A 21,750-nucleotide genomic window follows, 5' to 3' on the forward strand; every position below is an offset into this window, starting at 1 on the left:
GCAGCAAGACCATGGGGCACAACGAACTTTTGGGGTGATGGATGTGCTCACTACACCTGGACTGTGGGGATGGTTTCAGAGCTACGTTATTTAAAGTGATGGGACTCATCCAGCTGTATGACAACAAAGTCACCAAAGCTGTTTAAAAAGAATGTTTTTTCTTTTTTAAGATTTATTTATGAGAGAGAGACACACAGAGAGAGAGAGAGAAAGGGGCAGAAACATAGGCAGAGGGAGAAGCAGGCTCTAAGCCCAATTTGGGACTCGATTCCAGCACCCTGGGATCATGACCTGAGCCGAAGGCAGACACTCAGCCACCTAGGCACCCTAAAAAGAAATGTTTTAGGAAGCAGTTTGTGGGCATACCGGCTTGATCTCTTCCCGGTCCAGCCTCCGTCTATAGAGCAGAATGGCATGGATGGCGTTGCCCGCTCTCGCTGCCTGAATCGAAGTGGGTAAGACGTACAGCAAGTCCTGAAAAGGTAAACATGTGTTAGCGGAGGGAACGTTCGCAGGCAAAGCTGAGCTAACATACACAGGAGAGCATTTCCACGCTGCTAAAGTATCTCCATAGGCGTTCAATCACACCTGCTCTGATAAAGAAGAAATTGAAAGTACATTTCCTATACTTTGCCAATTTTGAGTTCTACAAGAAAATAAATGGAAATGAAGAACAGAAAGAAAGAGACAAAGAATAATGAGATGGCCAGTTACTAAAGGTAGTAAACGCCAGTTACCAGAACCCAGACTGTGGGACTGCTAACAAAACAATGGGACGTGACCTCCTGGGCTATCACTGCCTTGGAGAAAAAGAAAAATCTGGCATCCCAGAGCAGAGAAGGAGGAAGCTACACCCTGGGCCGCCAGGTGTTGAGCTCTGGAGGTGGCGGGGACATAGGCCACACGCCGCTGTGACAACAGGGGAAGGCCCTGCTGTGAGGGGCAGCTGATGGGCTTGAAAGTATTCCTGCGGCTCTAATTTCTCCATGGTGGCTCAGGGCAAACACAGAAGAAAGTCCACACAGCTTTCGGGCCCAGCAAGCAGGTCCTGGGCCCTGGAAGGAAGTCCGGCCAGCGTAGGCAGGGGCAGGAGCTTCCTGGGTGGTCCCCAGGCCCATGGGGATGCCCGCCTTGCCCGCCTAGGGGACTCACCATGGCATAGTAGTTGCTGTTCACCATCAGTGGCCCTCGTCCCCGCAGGTAGATGTACTCTTCCCACCAGTCGCTCACCTGTGGGTGCAAATAGGACAGACCCCCAGCAAGCTTAGCAGGAGCCACACAGGCCGGCGGGGTGCCAGGAGTGCCATCACTGCTCGGCGGCACTCCCATCACAGTGCCTGGAGGAGCCTGAGTGCAAGTGTGAGTTCAACACACCCATGTAGCCGGGTCACCTGATTAAAACAGCGCACACCTGAGCAAGCTTGCCTGCCGTTCCCTGCCCCTACATTGCCCACCCAATGACTGCAGCCACTCCAGCCTCATCATCTGGTGTCATCTGATCACATTTAATACCTCCTCTTCCACATCCCACCTTGTTTCACTTGCCATGCACGGGGAAGCCCTGCTGGTTTGTGGCATGGACAAGTATTTGCACACGAAAATATCACCACCAAGAAATAAGGTGTATACACTTACATAGTTTGTGGCCCACCAGGACTTTAACTTCAGATACCACTGCAACTTGGGTCCGAGGCTGACAGCAAAATCTTGAGCAAGGACCGTCATCCGTTTAAAGTCTGATTCCTTCATCAGAGGCTTCACCGATTCCAGATACTACAGGGTTAATGAAAAGCACACATGCCGAGTTAAAACACACAGATCCCTTATCTGTGCCTTAGAAAACATATAAACCTGCTTAAGAATTTAAAAATCTTCCCCAGCTTGGGACGCCTGGGTGGCTCAGTGGTTGAGCGTCCACCTTTGGCTCCGGGCGTTGATCCCGGGGTCCTGGGATTAAGTCCCACATCGGGCTCCCTACGAGGAGCCTGCTTCTCCCTCTGCCTGTCTCCATTCGCTCTGTGTGTCTCTCATGAATAAGTAGATAAATTTTAAAAGATTTTATTTATTCATTTGAGACAGAGAAATAGAGTGAGAGCACAAGCAGGAAGAGCGGTAGGCAGAGGGAGAAGCAGACCCCCTGCTGAGCACGGAGCCCAACATGGGGCTCCATCCCAGGACCCTGAGATCATGACATGAGCCAAAGGCAGATACTTAATCATCTGAGCCACCCAGGTGCCCCGGAACGTACAACTCTTGATCTTGGGGTCGTGAGTTCAAGCCCCGTGTTGGGCAAGAAGATTACTTAAAAATAAAATCTTAAAAAACAAAACAAAAACCTCTCCCATGTGGTAGGTTTTGTGGGTCCTCACACGAGTTAGCCATGTGGCTTTATGTCAGCGACAATGACACAATCACACTTCTTCATCATTTACTGCCCTTTAAATTCTCCAGACCCGCATCGCCACAAGATCACTAGAGCAAATTCCAGAGTGACAAGATCACGGTTTGGCCGACAAGGACATCTCCATAGTTCCCATCATTCGGCCCTCAATCAAAACCCTGATTCCCACTGGATCATGGCTCAGGACAGTGCTAGGACAGTGCCAGGAAGTGAGCCCAAGACACCAGGGTGGGAAGGAGGAGCCAGCACAATGGATGGGATTGTGGAAGGCCAAGCATCAGGTCAAGGCCAGGCCTCCAGGACAGGGTTCTGGGGCCCCCGGGATGTTGACTGGCACCACTCTGAAGTGAGTGTGCTCACGTATCAGGTCAGACGTGCAGGGTTTGGAGACCGTCATCTAAAGTTGCTGCAATGCACACGAGCAAACTTATAGAAAGTAAGGCCCTCAGTGTATGGGGAAACGTGTCAATCCACCTAGTGGCAATGCCCACTGAGCCAGAGATGCCAGCAGCTTGCTCACTCTCCCACGGGACTGGGCTTCTGTCACCACGTCGCAGGTGAGGACACATGAGAGCAGAGAGGAGAAGAAACCTGAAAAGCCAACAGGCCTGGTTGCAAAAGCCAAAACATGTCCTGCTTAGTCTTTAAAATGGGGCCAAAAGCAGAAGCCAGCCCTGGTTGGCTGCAGTGGCAACCAGCCCGGCTGCTCCTCCAGGTGACACAGAGGTCCCGTCAGACCCCAAGGTCCCACTTCCAGGCCTCAACCCACCCCAGTGCCAGCAGGTCCTTGAACAAAACCGTTCACAACAGCTGCAGGCTGGAAACCAGGCAAACATCCACCAACAGATGAATGTAGGAACGCAGTGTGGTCCAATCGTCCAGTCGGATATGCTGAGAGATACTCCGGCATAGACAAATCCTCAAAACAGTCTAAGAGCCAGATGCAGAGGCACATACTGTAGGATTCCATTTATAGGAAACATCCAGGACAGGCAAACCCACAGAGACAGCGCAGGTTGGTGGGTGCCAGGGGTCAGGGAGCGGGGGAGACATGAAATGGGGTGTCAGGCTAATGCATGTGGGGTTTCAGTGATGGAAAGTTCTGGAACTAGCCCATGGTGGAGGCTGCACTATGAAAATGTACTCAATGCCACACAACTGCCTCCTTAAAGTGGCTAACATGGTCACTTTTATAGTACATACTACGTACCACAATTTAAAACAACTAGTTATGTAACATACCAAAGACGACTGAATTGGACACTTTGAGGGAACCACATGATATGTGAATTATATCACACAAAGCTGTTTATTCATTTTTAAAGATTTTATTTATTTATTCATGAGAGACAGAGAGAGAGAGAGAGAGAGGCAGAGACACAGGCAGAGGGAGAAGCAGGCTCCATGCAGGGAGCTTGACGTGGGACTCCATCATGGGTTTCCAGGATCAGACCCTGGGCTGAAGGCGGCGCTAAACCACTGAGTCAGGGCAGCTCCGGTGGTGATCCTGGAGTGGTCCTGGAGACCCTGGATAAGTCCCACGTCAGGCTCCCTGCATGGAGCCTGCTTCTCCCTCTGCCTGTGTCTCTGCCTCTCTCTCTCTCTCTCTCTGTGTCTCTATGAATAAATAAATAATCTTTTTTTTTTTTTTTAAAGATTTATTTTATTTATTCATGATAGACATAGAGAGAGAGAAAGAGGCAGAGACACAGGAGGAGGGAGAAGCAGGCTCCATGCACCGGGAGCCTGATGTGGGATTCGATCCCGGGTCTCCAGGATCGCGCCCTGGGCCAAAGGCAGGCGCCAAACCGCTGCGCCACCCAGGGATCCCCTAAATAAATAATCTTTTAAAAATAAAAAAAATAAACCACTGAATCACCCGGGCTGCCAACAAAGATGTTTAAAAAATTTTTTCCAAAGCTGTTTCTCTATCAAATGTGCTGCCTTTTAAAAAAAGGTACCTCATGGGGTGCCTCTGGCTCAGGGAGTGATCCTGGGGTCCTGGGATCGAGTCCTGCATCGGACTCCCTGCAGGGAGCCTGCTTTTCCCTCTCCCTAGGTCTCTGCCTCTCTCTGTGTCTCTTGTGAGTAAATAAATAAAATCTTAAAAAAACAAATTAAAATAAAAACATCAAAAAACAAAACACCTCCTATGTGCTGATATGTCAGAAAGGAAGATCTCCTCCAATAGCTAGACAAGTACGGCGCTGAGTATAGCCAGCCAACTGCTATGGGTCATAAATCTTAATCCCAGGAGGACTGACACATGGGGGAGTGGGAGTGTTCCAGTGAGCTCGAAGCTGTACCTACCCTGTTCACGGTGTCCTGAACGGCCGGGACTGGCAGGCGTGGCAGTGACGTCTGGAAGCTGTATAACATAGGTTTTCGGCCGGAAAAGATCTTGACCATACCCTTTAAAAATAAAAGGAATGTTTTAAAACATGAGACCACATTAAAGATGCAAGCCAGCCCTCAATTTGCTGACTACTGATTTTTTTGTGGTCTTCCACCCCGACACTCCCAGGCCTTAGCAAACAAACAGGGAACCCCAAACAGAAACCGGCCTGATGAAAGCCCAGGTCTGATGGATGCTTCGATATGCCCTGGCGAGGATGCGCACCCAGGTGTTGCCGGCTGACTGTATGTCTGCACGTGGCCCAAGATCCACCCAGCTACCTCCGCAAGGCCGCTCTTGGTCTGGGGACTGACTCAAAGTGCTGGCAAGGGTGAGCAGAGGCAAAGCTGAGAAGCTCAGACCTCGAGCCGATCCCAGTGGAGCAGCAAGGAGGCTGCCTCAAGCCCAGCAGACAACACACATTTGCCCACTCTCGGCCCTGGCTTTCCTCTGGAAGGATCTAACACCTGCTCATCTCACACTGGGATCTGAGATCTCAGACCTCGAAGGCATTTCTTGGGCTCACAGCGGGCAGCTGGGACTCCACCGGACACACGCCAGGAGGGCCACCCCGGGGATCGCCGTTTAGCTCACTCCGTCAAGGGTGGGCACCAGCTCTGACTCTGCCAATCAGTGAAACTACACCCAGGCCAGCGCAGGAAGTCGGTCAGGGGAGAGTGCACCCCAGGGGTGAGAGTGGGCCGGGCGTGGGGGTGCCTCTCCCAAGCAGCCCCGGGGAGGAAGGGAATCCGGGACAGGCATCCATGCGCACGGCAAACCAGGGCCGCTCGGGCTGCGGCCCAGGGGAGCCAGCAGGACACCCTGAAGCACGGGGTGGATCAGGGAGACCAGGTCGGACCGGTCGGCAGGGGAATCCACCTAACGTCTGCCTTCGACTTAGTCAGAAAAGCTACAAAGAAGTGGATGGGCGTCCCTTCTCTTTGATGGATAATCCGGATGGCAAGACGTTAACATACCACCTTCAGAAGTGACAAACATCATTAAAGAAAAATATACTCTTTGGCCCACACTTATGAGTCAAGATGAATCAACGGCTCTGGAGCAATGAGGTCAACTCCCAGGTCAACCAATTGTAGAAGGGGAAAGGTCCCATGAGGATCTCCCTTTCAAAGTAAAAGCCACCCGCCTGAGACACTGTGCTGAGTGAAGACTGAATACTATGGTGAAGGGGGGGTGGCGGGGGTGGCAGGTGCCTGCAGCACTGGGCCCCTGATCACGCTGCCCCTGTGCACCTACACCTTTGCTAAGAGGGCAGATTTTGCTTACATGCTCTTAACCGCAAAGGAAAAGCAGGGTGGGACATGAGGAAGCGTTGGGGGTAGGGGGAAGGCTAGGTTTGCGGCACTGATGGACCAGGTGCATACTTACCTCCAGACACAACGAGCCATGCACACTCCTAAACTGCTCTGAGGCCTTTTGTACAGCAAGCGTACCCCAAAAAAAGCAGTTCTAAAAAATGCACACAGCCCCAAGAGTGAAGGGAGGGTCATTTACCATCCAGATCTTGGTGGCGCGGCTCATCTTGCCATGCTGGGCGAACATCCAGCCGTGGTACGAGAGCAGCACTTTGAGGGAGTAGCGCATGGTGATGATGAGGGCCACCCACAGGCCCGTGCCGAAGAGGATGCCGCTGACCACGTTCTTTGTCTGGCTGGACATGTAGCCCCTAGGGACACGACATAAGCCCAGAACACATTAGGGTGGATGCCACACGCTGCCAGCCAGAGCGGCCTTCCTTCCTGAACACAAATGAGACCACATTCCAAGAACACCACGTTCGCTAAGTATCAGCCTAACTCTTGAAAGACTCAGACACCGCTCTCCTATCCTCAGGATAAACCAGGCCTCCTGTGTTCTCAGGGAAAGATGCACATCTTTCTCCAGGGTCTAGGGATGGTGACGGGTGACATGGGAGGTGGTGGCCTGCCCACGATGAAACCCATGCCCCAGGTCCACCTCCACCTGCTCAGCTGGGTGCTCACAGCAACTCTGGGCCATTCCCTTCCTGCCCCTCCTCCTCAAACCTACCTTTGGGTTTCACCATTAGTCATGGGACACTCAGATCATTTGGGGAAACCATTACAGCCATTTATATCAAAAAAGCTTCTTTTTGATCTAGGCAGGCATACTTATGTATAAATGAAGAAACTGATGGCATAAAATGATCTTTTTTTTAAAGATTTTATTTACTTATTTAGACAGAGAGTGCAAGTGAGCAGGGGGAGGGGCAGAAGGAGGGAGAGAGAGAATCTCAAGCAAACTCCTTGCTGAATGCTGAGCCCGAAGCAGGGCTTTATCTCCGGACCCTGAGATCACGATCTGAGCCAAAATCAAGAATCGGACACCCAACTGACTGAGCCACCAGGCGCCCCACAAAATGATCATTTAAATAATGAACTTAGGGGATGCCTGGGTGGCTCAGCGGTTGAGCGTCTGCCTTCGGCTAAGGGAGCGATCTTGGAGTCCTGGGATCGAGTCCCACATCGGGCTCCCAGCATGGAGCCTTCTTCTCCTCCCTCTGCCTGTGTCTCTGCCTCTCTCTTTCTGTGTCTCTCATGAATAAATAAATAAAATCTTTAAAAATAAATAAATAACTTAGGGGCACCTAGGTGGTTCAGTTGATTAAGCATCTGCCTTTGGCTCAGGTCATCATCCCGGGGTCCTGGGATCGAGTCCTTTATGGGGCTCCCTGCTCAGCGGGAAGCCTATTTCACCCTCTGCCTATGTCTCTGCCCCTCCCCCTGCTTGTGTATGTGCTCTTTCTCTCTCTGTCAAATAAATAAATTAAATATTTAAAAAATAATAGTAATAATAAACTTAAGAGAAAATGTTTTCATTGGCTAAGGAAGGGGATAGACTGTACGGTAAAGATGGGACTGTCAAAAATCTTTGTGGTTTTTAGTTTTAGTTGCTCTGGAAACCACAACCTAGTATAAAATAAAAAGGATTTAAATAACAAAATGTTGGTAAGGACCCAGAGAATAGGGAACCCTCAGCCACTGAGGGTGCAGCCACTGCGGAGAACCGTATGGAGCTTCCTCAAAAAAACTAAAAATAGAACTACCCTATGATCCAGCAATTCTACTTCTGAGTATTTATCGGAAGGACATGAAATCACCCTCTCGAAAACGTATCTGCACCCTCATGTCCAATTTAGCATCATCCAAAAGAGCCAAGACATGAAAACCACCCAAGTGTCCATTGATGGGAGAGTGGATGAAGGTGTGCTATATAAATATGATGGAATGTTATTCGACCATAAAAAAGAAGGAAATCCTGCTGTTTGTGACAACCATGGAGCTTGAGGGCTTTATGCCAAGCGAAATAAGTCAGAGAAAAACAAACACTGCAGGATCTCACTTATACGTGGAATCTAAAACAAAATTCTAAATTCACAGACACAGAGAATGGGCTGGTGGCTGCCTGAGGCAGGGGACAGGCAAAGTGGGGGGGGGGGGGGGGACCATGGTCAAAAGGTACATATTACCAGGAGCGCCTGGCTGGCTCCATTGGTAGGGTGTGTGACTCCTTGATCCCAGGGTTGTGAGTTCGAGCCCCACATGGGTGTGGAGATTCTTAAAAATAAAATCTTAATAAAGAGGGTATAAACTTCCAGCATTAAGACAAAAAAGTCTTAGGGATCATAGGTAACAGTGCCATATTGTATATTTAAAAATCGCTAGGAAGGTAGATCTTAAAAGGTCTCATCACAAGAAAAAAAATCTGTACTCGTGTGGAGAGGAGTGTTACTTAACTAGATGTGTGGTTATCAGTTTAAGCTATATACGTCTACCAAATCGTAATGTTACACACGTAAAACTAACATAACATTATATATCAATCATATCTCATTTTTTAAAATTATTTCAGGGGCACCTGAGTGGCTCAATGGTTGAGTGTCTGCCTTTGGCTCAGGTCATGATCCTGGGGTCATGCAATCGAGTTCTGCATCAGGCTCCATACGTAAGCCTGCTTGTCCCTCTATGTCTCCACCTCTCTGTCTCATGAATAAATAAAATTTTATTTTATTTTATTTTTTTAAAATAAAATTAAAAAAAAATATTTCAGTGTGCTTCAAATCATTAAAACCAGTATACATAACCTACAGGTATCTCCAATATTTAAAAACCATCAAGTTAACATCTTATGATACGTAAGTATTGAAACAAATTGTCTTCAAGGTAAAATAGTTTTGCTTCAAAACTCATGTTTTCCTTATAATCTGTCAAATCTTGTGTTCAGACTCAGCTGTGGCTTCTACTTTCCACCTACACATTCTTTGCTGACAATATAATCTACAAGCAAGCTTGGAGCTAGGAGTTAAGAACCTATCTTTCAGATAATCTACATTTTAGATTCCAAAGGACTATGTCACTAAAGGAAAAGACACACATACCTATTGACCAACAAAAACCGAACAGTATTTTAACATTAGCAAATAAATACACGTTCACAATTTTTATATGATATACACACACAGGCGCTTCAATGACAAGCATTCACAAAAAAAGTTTTCTTTTAAAGAACAGGTTCTTTCTGAGATTGCAGGAGTCAGACAAAAGCAGAGCACACCCTGCTGGGCCAGGTACATCTGCGCTTGTGAAAGCAGCCACCTGGGGTGCCAGGGTGGCTCAGTCGGTGAAGCATCTGAATTCGACTTGGGTCATGATCCTGGATCGAGCCCTGCATCATTGGGCTCCCTGCTCTGCGGGGATCCTGCTTCTCTCTACCACTTGTGTGCTGTCTCACTTTCTCAGTTGCCATCTCTCAAAGAAAGCAAACAAGCAGCCACCTAGGTTCCAGAATGACCCATGCCTGGAAAACACTGACCCTTAACCCGGTCCTTCTAAATTTGGGCCAGGGATGGCCCAGTTCACTGCAATCGGTTTACAGACACAAAGAGACAAATCGTATAAGGATCCAGATTATTATAGGGCTTTAAATAGCCAACACTTTTAAATATAATCCAGTGTTAAGAGCCCACAGTGGGGATCCCTGGGTGGCGCAGCGGTTTGGCGCCTGCCTTTGGCCCAGGGCGCGATCCTGGAGACCCAGGATCGAATCCCACATCGGGCTCCCGGTGCATGGAGCCTGCTTCTGTCTCTGCCTCTCTCTCTCTCTCTCTCTCTGTGACTATCATAAATAAATAAAAATTAAAAAAAAAAAAAAAAAAGAGCCCACAGTGGAGGGAACCCTGGGTGGCGCAGTGGTTTAGCGCCTGCCTTTGGCCCAGGGCGCGATTCTGGAGACCCGGGATCGAATCCCACGTCAGGCTCCCGGTGCATGGAGCCTGCTTCTGTCTCTGCCTCTCTCTCTCTCTCTCTCTCTCTCTCTCTGTGTGTGACTATCATAAAAAAAAATTTAAAAAAGCCTTCCTTAAAAAAAAAAAAAAAAAAAAAAAAAGAGCCCACAGTGGAGAGTAAATTAAAAATCTGTGTTAAGGGACACCTGGGTGGCTCAGCGGTTGAGCATCTGCATTCGGCTCTGGACATGGTCTCGGAGTTCCAGGATCGAGTCCTGCATCAGGCTTCTTGCATAGAGCCTGCTTCTCCTCCCTCTGCTCCCTCTGCCTGTGTCTCTTTCTCTTATGAATAAATAAATAAAATCTTAAAAAAAAAAATCTGTATTAAGCCCACAACAGTGTAAAGAGGATGCAAAAAAAGCACGACCTAGCATGCAGAGGCCAGCTGTCTACAAGGGTCTTGACAGCAGGAACACGGTTTGGCCAGAGCATGGGGAGTGTCAGGGTCGCTGTCTCAGCCTCCCCAGCCCCCAGGCAGAGCAAGGAATCAGCAGGCGTCCAGCCCAGGCACACTTCCCCTGAAATGATGGAATTTTTATTCTAGGCCTTGCAGATGCTTATAGAGGCAGGAGCCAGCGTTCTTGAGGCAGCTCGGAGGCCATGAGCAACTCGGCTGGACTCTGGGCTTTAAACAAGAAGCAGGGGAAGGGGAAGGGGCACCCACTCAAGGCAGAAGTTCACACCTTTACATAAAACCACTGAATTCCAGGACGCCTGGGTGGCTCAGTGGTTGAACGTCTGCCTTCGGCTCAGGGCATGATCCCAGGACCTGGGATGGAGTCCAGCATCTGGCTCCCCATGGGGAGCTCGCTTCTCCCTCTGCCTGTGTGTCTGCCTCTCTTGTGTGTCTCTCATGAATGAATAAATAAATCTTAAAACACACACACACACACACACACACACACACTGAATTCCTTCTTCAAAGTCATCGGAGTCTGACTCAGTCATGAGCTGAGAGTTTTCATCTAAAGTCCTACCCTGCCAATTTATTCCTTTCTGCAGGAACGACATTAAATCCAAACAACCAGCAAAGTGCTGGTTTATCAAAAGGCCTGGAGTCTGTTTTGCTCAGGCCAGCACCTGACACCCCAGGTACACCCCAGGAAACGTGAGGACACCCCTGGGCTACCATCTGGTCCATCAGGGGACCCTACCCTCCACACGCAACCACTGCCCCAAACAAAGCCTGGCTATGTGACAAGGACTTGGGAGACCATCATTTTTCTAGGAAGAGACCTAGAAGGTTTGTCAGTGCAAACGAGAAACAGAGACACAGAATGGAAGGTCTGGCACAGAACAGCTACGGCGACATAGAGGTACTGGGATACTTTCTAGCCAGAAAATAAAAATAAATATTCTAGACAAAGGGCCAGATGCAAACAGGGTGACAGAGATGCCTGTGTTCTATCATCTGGTCACTCAAATGCCAACCAGGGAGTGGTGCCCGTTGTATGTGTGGCAGGAAGGTTCTCTGAATGGAGGCTCAGGGCATGTTGCAGGAAGCTTAGATTTTGGAGATGTGCCAAGCTGGGTCTGAATTCCAGTCCCTTGCTTCCTCTCTGAGACTTCGTACCTGTGTACCTTTCTTCACTTTACCCCAGTGAGAGGTCACCACAGCGTAGAGTCTGAACCTTAGGGGGTCCTACACGCATGTCAGGGCCCATCCCTGGGACTGCAGCAGAGGAAGGACGCCGGGAGGGTTCCATAAGTGCTCTCGCACTACATACACCTTCCCAGAAACATAATAACCCAGAGGCTCCTCTAGGCCAAACATCATGGTGAAAAGAGAGCCTATTTTCAAGCTCCTAGAAAAACCTGAAACTCTCAGGAGTGCTAGGGTTCCCTCTGGGGTTTGATGCCACTCTGACAGAGAGCTAAGGGGCTGAGGTCTCCCCAGAGCAGCTACTTGTTAGGATCATGGACTCCAGTGCAAAGAACTGACCGTATCCAGAACCAGTTCCTGAAGCAGAGATTTCTTTTAAGGATACTGCAGCCTCAGCCCGGGTGGCTCAGAGGTTTAGCGCTGCCTTCAGCCCACGACCTGATCCTGGAGACCCGGGATCGAGTCCCACATCGGGCTCCCCGCATGGAGCCTGCTTCTCCCTCTGCCTGTGTCTCTGTCTCTCTCTCTCTCCCTCTGTGTGTGTCTCTCATGAATAAATATATAAAATCTTAAAAAAAAAAAAAAAAAAAGCGGTACTGCAGCCAGGCTATGTGCACTGACCACACTACCTCAGGCCCTGACACGATGTCCCAGCACAACCCAGGCCCAAGGCTGTCTCCAGAAAAAGAGCTGCAAGAGACCATAAACTCCCTGTGGACCTTAACACAGAAGAAAGCCTACGGAGAAGAGCAAAGCTTCAAATGATTCAATCAGAACAGGAATGGTCATTATATTTGAAGAGACATAAAATTATTAGCAACAGAAATCGCTAGCTTCCTAGACAATCTAAGATATGAAAAGAGTACTCACGTAGTGTCAAGGGTCCGATTGATTTTTGCAATTATTCCCAGCGAGGGGTCGATCTTGGCATACATGGTTGACATCACACCCACCACCACGATGAGCCAACTGGAGGGGCTCGCCGGGTACACGCCAGTGATGATGCCATTCTAGAAACAGAACATGTATCGTTGAGTCCTGGGCAGAGTGGTAAGGAGGCATTCGTAGCACATGGTGGCTAAGTGACCACGTTGTCCCTGGAGGAAATCTTCCCCAGAGCCTCCAGCTCCTTCTCTTCTTCTACATCTGAGCCAAATCTCTCCCTGAAGCAGATTCCTCTGAGAGTGACCCCAAGACATCAGAATCACCCAAGGCACTAGTTTATTAACACTGATTCCCGAGCTCTACCTAGACTGACTCATAACTGAACCAACCATGAAGTCCTCTCTCCCAACCTGCTACACCTTGGGGATGCCCCAAGACCAGCTCCAAAACCACCCCTCCTGTTGCTCTTGAATCATGAGGCTGTATTGTTGACCCCCAAATATTTTCAGGAGACCTCATTCCAGGCTGAGAATTTGCTATGATATGATCCTTCAGCCAAACCTTCCTACTTCCCCACCCTAAAAACCACAAAAAAAGTAGAAATGAGAAAGCACATTATGAAATAAAATTCTGGAACCCAGGTAAGCAGTGTGCCTCCTTATTCTCTCTTTTTTTTTTTTAAAGATTTATTTATTTATTTATTCAGAGAGAGCGAAGAGAGAGGCAGACACACAGGCAGAGGGAGAAGCAGGCTCCATGCAGGAAGCCCGATGTGGGACTGGATCACACCCCGGGCTGCAGGCGGCGCTAAACCGCTGCGCCACCGGGGCTGCCCTCCTTATTCTCTTTATTTTGGTGTTTGTTTCGAAACTACTAAATTAAATTAAAAAAAAAAAAATTCTTGCTAAAGCCTTCTTAATAAGAGATTGATTTGACCAAGACAATGGATTTAAAAACTCTCAAAGCTCTTCTGAATTATTTTAGAAGCTACTTGCATCCTTCCATGTTATTCCCATAGATTTCCTATTGTCTAGAGGTCTAAGAGAAAGATTTTTTTTTTTAAGGTTTTATATATTTATTCAGGAGAGATACAGAAGGAGAGGCAGGGAGACATAGGCAGAGAGAGAGAAGCAGACTCCCTGAGAGGGAACCCGATGTGGGACTCAACCCGGGATCACAACCTGGGCCGAAGGCAGACATTCAACCACTGAGCCACCCAGGTGCCCCGAGAAAGAGATTTTAAACAAAGTGGGGGTTTCTCCTGGTGTTCTCTGAAGTAAACGTTCTTTTAAGGTGAAGACACATACATGTATTACGTTACATTAAAACCAAAGCAAGAAGGGTCCAGATAAGAGGTCTCCCACTCACCCCAGCCTCCCCCGGCGGCCCCTCCAGCTCCGAGCCACATGGTCCTCTGTAACCATGCAGTCAGGTGCAGCCATGCACTATTGATCCTCTCTCTTCCTATCCACTGGTCTTGCCAGCAGTACTACAAGGTCTTTGAAACCAAAGAACACTTCCACTGGGGTGCAAGGACACATGGCCACAGCTCTGCACCCAAGTCTCTCTTTCCCTGGATTTGGCGGTAAAAGGTGTTGCTCTCAGGAAGGTCAGGTGGCAGAGCGCGCTTCCCCCTGTAGGTGGCGCCTGCTCGACCGCGGGAGCTGCCAGGGCCGTGTGCGGGGACCCCCACCCCCACCCGGGGCAGCACCTGCCCAGCCAGGCCGGTTCCCAGGGGGCCTGTCGCCCTTCTGAGTCACTGCTCTCACCTACTCTGGCTCCTTGGCCTTCTCATCAGCGCTAGTCTGAGCTACACCCTCTGAAAAGGAAACTGGAAAATAAATAAACGGTTATGAGTTTTCCTCATTCCCTGCGGCAGGTAACTTGATGAACTGTCATCTCATTTGAATTCTTTCCAAACATGCATCTTATTCCTCCTATGATTTTCAAAATAAATTATGATTAAGTGAAAAAAAAATTATGATTATGGAAAACGAGACTTGTGCTTGAATAAAAAAAAAAAAGCTTGGGTGGCTCGGTTGGGCGTCGCCTTTGGCTTGGGTCACGGTCCTGGGGTCCTGGGATGGAACCCTGTAGTCAGGCCCCCTGCTCAGCAGGCAGTCTGCTTCTCCCTCTGCCCCTCCCCCTGCTCATGTGCGTGCTCTCTCTCATAAATAAAATATCTTTATAAAAAGTGAATAAATTCCCAGTCTTTCAGGTAAACAGAATTGAGAACATGTGAAGTTAACTCTATTTGAATTTACATGCATATATTTCAACATCTGACTGTCTTATCAGCGAGGCATCTGTTAGATAAACTCACTGCGATTCGTACAGCTGGAAATGATCCTCCTTCTCCAAGGTGTAAAGAGTTCTGAACTCAGAGACGTGGATTTTAGTCTTTGCTTCCCTGAACAACCGCCTTACCTGCCTACAGGGTGCCAAACCAGCCTGCCTGCCTTACAGAATTTCTTCAAGAATTCAGTGAGCCTGGGACACCTGGGTGACTCAGTGGTTGAACGTCTGTCTTCGGCTCAGATTGTGATTCCAGGGTCCTGGGATCAAGTCCCGCACTGGACTCCCCACATGGAACCTGCTTCTCCGTATGCCTATGTCTCTGGCTCTCTGTGTGTCTCTCATGAGTAAATAAATACAATCTTTAAAATAAATACATAAATAAAAGTAAAAGAACTCAGTGAGCCAGTACATGTGGAAGTGTTTCATAAGTCCCGATGAAGTACCAACCCCGTGCCCGTCAGCACTGACACACCCATCCTGCACCAGCACCCAGACGCATTCTCAGGTGCTAGCGTGAGCACCACATAGATTTAAACAAGGATCCACAAACCTTGAATCTGATGAACTTCTTCTTCCAGGAATGTAGTCCAGACAGATAGATTTGCTTAAGAGCTTCATGGCTCAGCCGCAGGTCGATACCGTCTGGGGTGACAGTGAACTGGAAGGCCACGGCTTGGTGAGCTTCCGCCATCTTCGGCAATCTCCTAGGAGAAGGGGACAGTGTGACACAACCAGCATTTTACCAGGTATTAGCCCCTTACCTGGACCTGGGATGTGTTCTGAATTTAGTCTTTCCCAGCCATCTAACAAACTTCATATTCCATTAATAGACCCAATTCCAGGGGCCACTGGCCCCTCCCCGGCCTGTCCAGCACTACCCAGCCCACTGTCCCCTCTGCTCAGAGGCCCGGGGTGGCCGGTGGAGTCCAGGAGTGGAACCTCACCCCCACCCCTACCATCAGGCCTCCAGGCCACACCCAGCTGACCCAGGAAGTTGGCAGCCGTTTAGCCACCTGCCAATCTCACTGCCACCCACCAACCTCCTGGAGTCTGGCACAGAAGAAACCCAGAGAGTCCACAGATGAGTCCCTGATGGCCCTGAACCCCTTGTGTCCAGGCAGGAGCACTGGACTCTGGGGGATGCATGTGGCTGCTGTCTTGAGAGACCGGCTCAGGCGCCACTGAAGACTCCATGAAAAGGAGACACAGAGAATCCTCCGGAGTGGGTGTCTATGGGTGTCTCTGCTCAGGCTAGCTGCCCTGCCTCAACCAATAAAAGTGTGTTTCCTTTCAACGGCTTCAGAGCCAGGTCTATTCCGGCTCCCTTCCTCATGGTTCCTGTCTTCTTCCTTGGGGACTCAGGATGCACCTCACGGCTCCCTCCGGCACAGCCAGCCCCTCTGCTACCTCCTGGAGCCCCGGGACCATGCTCCTTCTTCCTAAGCTCTATACCGGATGCCCCACAATAAAAAGGAAGCTAACAGAAGGGGGAAAAGCTACCAAGAACTATAATGAAAACCCAAAATTGTATGTTTTCTTATCACAATTTCTCCTGTTTTTACCTTCTGAAGCCTACTGAGTGGGAGGAGGACCTACCAATATAAACAGGTGTCATGCTTTCAAAGATGCCCAGTTACAAAAGCCAAACTAGCTTATTAGTCTTCGGCTAATTGGAACAAATGGTTCCATTACAGGCCCAGAGAGGCATGCGGCCTGCATTTATTTGCTCCTTCGGCAAGCGTTTGTTGACTGCCTCCCACATGCCAGCCACGGGGAGGATGCAGACATTGGCAGTAAAGTCCTCCTCCTGCCCCTCTAGAGCTCACATAGGGAGGCCAAAAAGTAGAGAGGGTCCAAGAGGGGACCTCCTAGATGACATGGAAGCCCAGAAGGATCAGCTGGAGGGCAAGCCTTTCAGGCCCAAAGGTAAAACAGGACTCTGGGCAGAGGTCAAGGGCAGGTCAAGGACAGGGTGGCTGGTGTCAAGAGCAGGCAGCTATGGTCAGAGAGGATGACCCACAGGCAGCCAGGGGAGGCAGCTGGGTTTTATGCTAAGGGTGAAGGAAGAGCATCCAGGGGCTTTAAGTTACTGTTTCTGTCTCAAGAAGACCCCTCTGGGGGCGCCTGGGTGGCTCAGTTGAGGAAGCATCCAACTCTTGGTTTTGGCTCAGGTTATGGTATCAGGGTGGCAAGATGAGGCTCTATGTATGGCTCTGCACTCAGTGGGGAGTGTGCTTGAGATTCTCTCTCTCCCTCTCCCTCTCCCTCTCCCTCTGCATCTCCCGTTCATGCTCTCTCACATGCTCTCTCAAATGAGTAAGTCTTTAACAGACAGAAGACCACTCTGGCTGCAGTATGGATGGTGGGCAGGGCAGGGCGTGAGACCAGTAAGAAGTAAGGGCAGTCAGTCTTCCAGGAGACAGTGGCCCAAAGTGGCATGAGTGGGGGTGAGGAGGACAACCCGCTCCAGCCAGACAGGCTTCAGAGGCACCCTGGGGCTTCAGGCTTGATCACTGGCTCAGAAGAGCCACTGCCTGACACAGGAGAGTCTCTGCCTGGGGACGACAAGTCGGGGGTGGGAGCAGAGGAGTGGTGTGTGGACTTAACCACATGTGACGTGGCTAGGGGCAAAGGGAGAGGCTGGGACAGGCACACCTGGGCACACCTGGGAAGAGTCAGCACACAACCTGCTTTCATGATCATGGAGGCAAAGAGCAAGTCGGCAAAACTCAATCCACTGGGAATCACCTTAGCTTAACGCAACCTGCAAAGTGTTCATGGTTATCTACGTGTTATTCAGCAGGCATGGAGCCAAGCTCCCTAGCCTGGCCGATTCTGAAGAAACAGATCCCATGTCTGAAAGCAGCAAGATCTCCAAGCAAAGGGCTCCTGCAGATAATGCAGGATGTTGAAGAGGGCACCTCAACAGCTCTGAATCCTGTTCTCAAAAAGCTATCCAGGTGGCTCAAGGATTCTGCTAGCGCCTCAAGGCCACCTCTTAACCCCTCCCCACAAAGACTGCAGGCTACACATGTGGCAGGAGGCAGGTGTCACAGAGATCACTCTGCAGAGAGTGAAGCATGCCAAACAAACTTACGGACTGGCCACCCTCGGGATGATTTATAAGCTCTTTCCAGGGCTTTATACAGATGTGAGGGATTATTAATGGCAGGAGATGGAACCTAAACATAGCGTCTGCAGTCAATTCTATCTGAAGGTGTGGGTCCAGTGTTTGCTCAGGGGTCTGACCTCTGTCAGGGAGGCAGGCGAGACAGTATCTGCAGAACCAGGTTTGCAGTATCTGCAGACAAAGGTTTGAAGAACTGCCTGTGCAAATCTAGTAAGTGAAAATCCCACCCTCTGTCCTGGCATCCACAGACTCGTGTTTAAAAACATTTACAATCACAGGGGCGCCTGGGTGGCTCCGTCAACGGTTAGGCGTCCGCCTCGCTCTCAGCTCAGGTCTTGATCTCAGGGTCCTGAGTGCAAGCTCCATGCTGGGCACGGAGCCTGCGTTTAAAAAAAAGAAGAAGAAGAAGAAAGAAGGAAGAAGAAAAGGAAGAAGGAAGAAGGAAGAAGGAAGAAGGAAGAAGGAAGAAGGAAGAAGAAGAAGAAGAAGAAGAAGAAGAAGAAGAAGAAGAAGAAGAAGAAGAAGGGGCAGCCCAGGTGGCTCAGTGGTTTAGCGCCATCTTCAGCCCAGGGCATGATCCTGGAGACCCGGGATCAAGTCCCACGTTGGGCTCTCTGCATGGAGCCTGCTTCTGCCTCTGCCTGTGTCTCTGTGTCTCTCATAAATAAATAAATAAAATATTTAAAAAAAAAGAAAAAGAAAAACAATATATGCTTTCAATGCTACCTCCTATCACTGTCGGGGAAATGCCAATCAACACTGAGGCCAAATGCCACTGTACACCCACCAGGATGGCTAGAATCCAAAGGATGGAGGGTAACAAGTGCTGGCAAGGCGGTGGAGAATCCAGAACCCCCATGTGCTGCCGCTGGGGATGCACAACAGTGCAGCTGCTATGGACACCAGTCTGGTGGTTTCTCAAAACATGGTGTTAGTACACAGCCCCGCACTTCCACACCCCGGTGTCCATGCTAGAGAACCAAACACGTGTCCACCCAACATCCTGTACACAGAGGTTCATAACACCATTACTCAAATAACAAAAAAAAAAACAAAAACAAAACAGAAACAGCCCAAATGTCCTTCCACTGATGAATGGGTAGAGAAAATGTGGCCTATTCATCCAATAGAATGTTCTTTACTATTAAAAAGGAGTGAAGCACCTGACACACGCTACCACACTCATGAACCTTGAGGATATCCTACTATAGGAAGGAAGCAGCCAGACTCAAAAAGCCACATACTGTACACCTCCATTTATGTCAAGTGTCCAGAACAGGCAAATCTACAGAGCCAGAAGGAAGAAGTGTTTGCTGGGGGTTGGGGTACACATGACCACTGAGTGGGGTGGATGGCCGAGGGGAGGGATGGTGCTGGGTGCCCCTGTGTGTGAATGGATTCAACCCACTGAAGTGCATGCTCTGGGTGGGCATAGGGACAGTGGGTGAAGTCATACCGCCATAAAGCGGTTGTTTATTTTATTTTATTATTTTAATTTATTTTAATTTATTTTAGACTTTATTTATTCATGAGACACACAGAGAGAGGCAGAGACACAGGCAGAGGGAGAAGCAGACTTCTCAAGGGGAGCCTGATGCAGGACTCGATCCCAGGACCCCAGGATCATGCCCTGAGCCAAAGGCAGACACTCAACCACTGAGCTACCCAGGTGCCCCTAAAGCTGCTATTTTTAAAATGCAGCCTCTCGAGCCTCCTGAAACTCAAGTGTCATCTATTCAACCTTCATGTGCCTAAACCTTCTCTCCCAAACAGGTAAGGCAGGTGGGCAGGGCCATCAGTGTCCCACTCAATGAGGACTCCTCCTCCAAACAACTGTCAGCTCATAGCATCGAGGAATTACTGTTAAATATTTTTAGGTGGCATAGGATAGTGTGGTTATGTTTTAAACGAGCTACTATCTTTTACCGACACGTGCTGAAGTATTTATCAATGCAATTTCATCTTTCGTCAAGTCTAGGGTCAGCTTCAAGATCCCTGGGGGTGGAGCGCACAGAGGAGCAGAGGTAGAAGCTGGCCACCGGTGGGAACTGGTGAAGTCGGGCAGCGGCCGTTATCGGGGTCTGCTATGCTGGGCTCTTTTCTCCTGTACGTTTGTGATTCTCTCTTAATAATTTCTTAAAATAGGGCGCCGGGGTGGCTCAGTCCGTGAAGCACCTGCCTTTGGCTCTGGTCGTGATCTCAGGGTCCTGGGATCGAGCCCCACATTGGGCTCCCTGCTCAGCAGAGTCTGCTTCTCCCTTTCCCTCTGCTTGCAGCTCCCCTACTCGTGCGCGCGCTCTCTCAAATAAAAAAAATCATGATTTCTTAAAACGTATCTAACAAAATAAAATACCTGTCCACTGTAGCTCAGCGCTACATCTGACCCTCAGGAATGAACTTTCAAAGCTCCCAGGCCCTTTGTGAGCTCATCAGTGTGTCTGCCTTCTGGGGACACCTCACCCCTGAGCCCCACGAGCCACGAGCCAGCCTCAACAGAGCCATGGCTGGGCCCCTTAACCAGGCATGGAGACAAGTCAAATAAGGAGGGGTCTGTTTCCAGGGCTGCTGTCTGCCCACAAGCCTGCCCTTGCATTCCACTGTGTCCACAACATAAGAATATCTACCGACCCACCCAACTACACCTAGAACAACAACAACAAAGACTGTCTGTGGGATCCCAGCACCCCTGACCTACTGCACCCTGGCAGGAACTGCTCGCTCTGCACCGGAAGCGGGGCACACCCTCACCTTTCACCCAGGTGGGTGTGGGTGAAGCCTGCCCGCCTGCCCTGCCTCCCCGTCTCCCCAGAAGGACAGCCGGAGTAACTGATATAGGCACAGCTACCGTCACTTCCCAAAGGCTGGAGGGGAGGCCAACCACGCCGGAGGCTGGAAAGAGGCAACCTGCCCAGGGGAAGGAGACAAGCCATCAATTAATTCATGGACAATTATGAATCAGGGGACCTCAAAAGAGCCCCAGTGAACGTCACTGTACTACACGGCAAGGCTGTCTTCTGTTCTAAAAGTTTTCAATCATACATGCTGCACACACAGTCTGGAATAGTACCGATGAACCTGCTGTGTCCATGTGACACTGCCCAGTCTCTGAACTCTCCGTTCCCGGGTTGGCCTCCCGGGAGACCCTGGCCAGGCAAGGCTGTCCTGTCATTCTGTCAGCACAGCTGGAAACCCCAACACCCTGGAAGAGGAAGGGCCCTGGGCCAGTTGGCAGGCCAGGCCTGCGTGTGGATGCAGGCCACTTACGATCGACAGCCTCTTCACTATCCCTCCAACCAACCTTCCAGCACAACAGTGAAGGCCACAGCACAGTGGCCCTGGAGAGGGCAGGCCATACCTCCCTCCCTGCCCCTTGGGGCTGTCACTGGGCTCTGCAGTGTCCAATCTATGACATACAACTAAACTGTTAGTGTCCATGGGCTGGCCTCACTCACTCCTGGACAAGGTGACCGGGCACAGACACCTTCCCACAATCTCTCTGCTCCTGCCACTCGCCCCTCTTAGGGATTCTCAGGATTCTGAGCTGGGGGCCACTGGTTCCTCTTCCAGCCCCTCTGCACCCCAGGACTCAGCCCCCCGCAGGACCCTGCCTGGGGCTCTAACCTCTCCCTGCACACACAACTCACCATTTCATGCACACCTCCACTGACACCAAAGCTAGTCAACCGCAAATTCATCCCGTCACCTTCCACACACC

General features: G+C 49.9%; 1 protein-coding gene across 2 annotated transcripts in view; it reads right to left on the reverse strand.

The window, feature by feature from the left end:
• The window catches only part of LOC119878730 (carnitine O-palmitoyltransferase 1, liver isoform-like), a 44,094-nt gene that overhangs the window by 13,740 nt on the left and 8,604 nt on the right, over positions 1-21,750 (reverse strand). For both annotated transcript variants that reach the window (XM_038589302.1, XM_038589301.1), the window contains exons 2-8: positions 15,456-15,609; positions 12,593-12,732; positions 6,312-6,483; positions 4,712-4,813; positions 1,636-1,773; positions 1,153-1,230; positions 367-474 (exon numbers count right to left, since the gene is read on the reverse strand). In XM_038589302.1, the coding sequence (XP_038445230.1) occupies positions 367-474; positions 1,153-1,230; positions 1,636-1,773; positions 4,712-4,813; positions 6,312-6,483; positions 12,593-12,732; positions 15,456-15,596 (879 nt within the window). In that variant the 5' untranslated portion in view covers positions 15,597-15,609. The remainder of the gene's footprint in view (positions 1-366; positions 475-1,152; positions 1,231-1,635; positions 1,774-4,711; positions 4,814-6,311; positions 6,484-12,592; positions 12,733-15,455; positions 15,610-21,750) is intronic.

The sequence above is a fragment of the Canis lupus genome, unplaced genomic scaffold (genome assembly GCF_011100685.1).
Source record: "Canis lupus familiaris isolate Mischka breed German Shepherd unplaced genomic scaffold, alternate assembly UU_Cfam_GSD_1.0 chrUn_S1869H2066, whole genome shotgun sequence".
Classification (NCBI taxonomy): domain Eukaryota; kingdom Metazoa; phylum Chordata; class Mammalia; order Carnivora; family Canidae; genus Canis; species Canis lupus.